This window comes from Malurus melanocephalus, unplaced genomic scaffold, assembly GCF_030028575.1.
Source record: "Malurus melanocephalus ecotype Western Australia unplaced genomic scaffold, MMel_1.1 scaffold_6, whole genome shotgun sequence".
In the NCBI taxonomy this organism is placed as follows: domain Eukaryota; kingdom Metazoa; phylum Chordata; class Aves; order Passeriformes; family Maluridae; genus Malurus; species Malurus melanocephalus.
Genome location: NW_026623238.1, coordinates 6,880,498 through 6,884,016, shown reverse-complemented (window position 1 = coordinate 6,884,016; position 3,519 = coordinate 6,880,498). Strand labels below are relative to the sequence as shown.

The 3,519-nt window shown below is 33.4% G+C and overlaps 1 protein-coding gene across 1 annotated transcript in view; it reads left to right on the top strand.

Moving 5' to 3' along the window:
- The window catches only part of CSMD1 (CUB and Sushi multiple domains 1), a gene marked incomplete at its 5' end in the record, with an annotated part of 494,218 nt that overhangs the window by 259,198 nt on the left and 231,501 nt on the right, over nucleotides 1–3,519 (top strand). The window contains one exon of the mRNA XM_057371364.1: nucleotides 1,505–1,831. Within this exon, the coding sequence (XP_057227347.1) occupies nucleotides 1,505–1,831 (327 nt within the window). The remainder of the gene's footprint in view (nucleotides 1–1,504; nucleotides 1,832–3,519) is intronic.

The following is a 3,519-nucleotide window of genomic DNA, read 5'->3' as shown; positions in this document are numbered from 1 at the left end:
ATTTTATATTTAATTGAACCACTTAACACAATTAATGTAAATGCGTGTTGAATTAGACTCTAAATGAGCAATTCCTAATAGCATGTCAGTAGTCAAAAGGACCCTGTGGCACATACAGATTTCATTTTAGCAGTGCAAAACAGCCTGCAGATCCACATAAGAAAAGAAAGAGGGTTTTTTGTTTTTGTTTTGGTTTTTTTTGTTTGTTTGTTTGTTTGTTTGTTTTTTTTGTGTGTGTGATATACCACAAAGACTTGAACATGAATATAAAGAAGTTAAGAATATTGAACATACGAAAAGGTTAGGCAAGGTCTTTAGTTGTAATTTTTGTTTTAAAAGAGAAAATGTCTTTTTGGTTTGGGTTTTTGCTTCTCTTTTTATCCTTTCTGGTAAAATAGAGCAAATCTTTCAAGTACACAGGTATATTAGGCATTTCAGTTCTCCAGATCACATTAAATTTTCCTATAAAGAGTTTTATAATTCAGTACTGGATTTGACAAGCAGTGCAAACTTTGTGAGGTATCCTATTCTATTTGGACATGTATTTATTTTGAAGCTGTGTTGGTACAGACCTTAACAAGCTGAGCAAGGTTGCTCTGGACTGGAATAATTCTCAATGTGCCATGCAATGCTGAAATGTGTCTAAGCATGTAAAGCCTAGACATAGAGACAGTTCTTCTGCAATTTCCCTTGAAGGCAGAAGTTGTGTTTGTTCATGGTGCTGTATTGCATGGAATCCATAACATCTATTTACATATACTGAGTTCAGTTTGACACATTTGAGCTGAGTAATGGTTATCCTTTGTRTTAAGTAATATGCAATGAGTCTTCCTCTTTCTATATGTATTGTACTTCTGACTAAAGTACCAGTCACAGTTCACTCTGAAATGAATTAGGCAATGTCTTGATGAAAATTCACTCAAAAAAGTAAGAAAGAAAGATAGCTATGAATCACTTTTGGGTTTGTCCTATGCTATCAAAAGGAAACTATGGTAAAATAARTTGAGACTATACACTCTTAAGATTTCTTGATTGAATCACATCTAAATTTCTGCTGTTATTTACATCAGTATGAACTTTGTATACTAAAAACAAAATTGGCCCTTGTACTTGATTTCTTTTGATTGTTAAATAGTTTAATGCATATTCCTTTTTGGGGAAAAAAAATCAGTTTGGAAGTCACATTTTCATTTTGGAGCAAACCTGCCAATTTTTTTCAAATTCTGATGCATCAGCATTACTTTTGCTTTCTTTGGCATTTGCTTCATGCTAACTTCTTGCAGGCCCTGCTGCAGTCACTTGGATTCACTTGGGGGAAAAAAAAAACCAACTTATATTGGAGAAATGTTCTGAAAGGGTGGAATGTTTTCTGATTGCATGTTTAGTAATTATAACATTCAGGCTTCMAAAGCATCCTTTTCAACAAGAACAAAATAAATACAAAGACAAACATTTGTAAAGTTTGTGGGTAATATTTTGAGAATMTTATTGTTCTTTCCTTTAGTCTCATGTTTCTTCAACTTCACCACACCATCCGGAATTATTCTTTCTCCAAATTATCCTGAGGAATATGGGAACAATATGAACTGTGTTTGGTTAATTATCTCAGAGCCAGGAAGCAGAATCCATCTGATTTTCAACGACTTTGATGTAGAACCTCAGTTTGACTACCTTACAGTCAAAGACGATGGGATTTCYGATTTACCACCTCTTGGCACATTTTCTGGCAATGAGGTCCCTTCTCAATTGGCTAGTAGTGGGCACATAGTAAGACTTGAATTTCAGTCAGATCATTCTACTACTGGAAGAGGATTTAATATCACTTACACAAGTAAGAATTTCTGGTTTTATTGTATGCCTGATTTTATGCTATCTTACTTCATAATAGTGAAAACAGAGAACATATTTATATTTATAACACAGAAGTTAAGTGYCATGCTTGTAAAATGCACTATTTTCAGGTGTCTTCCTTGTATTCATTAGCTTATCTGAATCCTTATCATTTATTTAATTGTGATAGTGCTGAAGAATTCCTTTCATTATTTATTAYTTGTCTTTTTTGTTCATACTGCATAAATGCAGAGCACGTAACTGAAGTCCAAATCATACAGATCAAAGTATCCAGTGGAAGTAATTTAATATACTTCTCAATTGAACCATCAGGAATAAGTTCACAAAGGTATTAATGTTAGATCCCCAATACTGCAATGTTAATCTGAAAAGCATAGAAATATACAAGGGTAACCAGGATGCAAATMAAATCAAGTTAAATAAAGGGTTCTGTGAATCTGCTTTGCTTTTGTATGTTTTTTTCCAGTTGAATGTTATGGAATCTAAGAATGCAGACCCATAAGAACAGAGATCTCTTTTTTGTGTTACACATAATAGTTACGTTCTGTGGTTTTTCTGGTTTCTAGAACAAAGCTGAACTGATACAGAGATCTTTCCCATTAGAGCACTCTAATTTAGAATCATTCTTCTATCTGACTTCTGTTACTTTAAGAATTGTAARGATGCATTATCTTTGAGAATGCAGTTCTCAAATGTACAAAGTTTAGTTGCAACTGGCCAGCCAATCCAAAAGTTGCTAAATGTGGACATATCAGTCATGTACGTATAGAGAGCTACTGAGAAAATAAATCTCTCCCGTTAGGGCAACCAGGCTAAGAAATATCTGGCTACAGATAGCCCTCCATTTTGTTTATATTAAAATATATTAGTGAACAAGTATTCTCAATAGAAAACTCTAGTAACAGCATTGTCATGTAGAAAACATTTTTACATTTGCCATAGATTGCTAACTCTCCTAAAAGTTTTATGAGTCATTCAAAGACATTACTTATATGGTGGTTATAATTTTAGCTGAAGAAATTATCTTTTAAGGTTATAGGAGTTAATTGACAATAAAGTTATCTTTGAGACCTTTTGCACTCTTTCTATGTATGTCAATTAAAGTAATAGTGTTTGTGGGCAAGGTGTTTTCTTGCATTACTTAGAAATTCCACATAAAGCTGGAATTCATTGATTTCAATCCTTTTTAAGTCTTAGATGCCTAAATTTTTTTTTTTTTTTGTTTTGYTTTTATAGGAAGGGATAAATTTTGTCCTTTGAAAAATGGCAGGAAGAGAAAAGGGGAGGCCATTTCATCTTGTTTTATCACTTGGTACCTGTGAGAAGAGACCAATACCCACTTAGCTACACCCTCCTTTCATGTAGTTGTAGGSAGCTGTAGATTCTCCCCTCAGCCTCCCTTTCTTCAGCTTGGACAAGCCCAATTCCATTATGTTTGAGGCAAAACAGCTGGATTTTGTCCAGAGGAAAAGGCAAACAGTTCTTGTGTAGCTATGCCACACATATCTGAAAAGCTTCTGAATTCCAACTRTGTTGCATGTGTGTGAATGTCATTGGATTTGAAGCTGACTTTTTATTGAGGAATCTTCTATGCTTTGAATTATATACCATTATGTAATGTGTTTCATGTATTACTGTATTGAAACTGAAAAAAACAAAAAAAAAAAA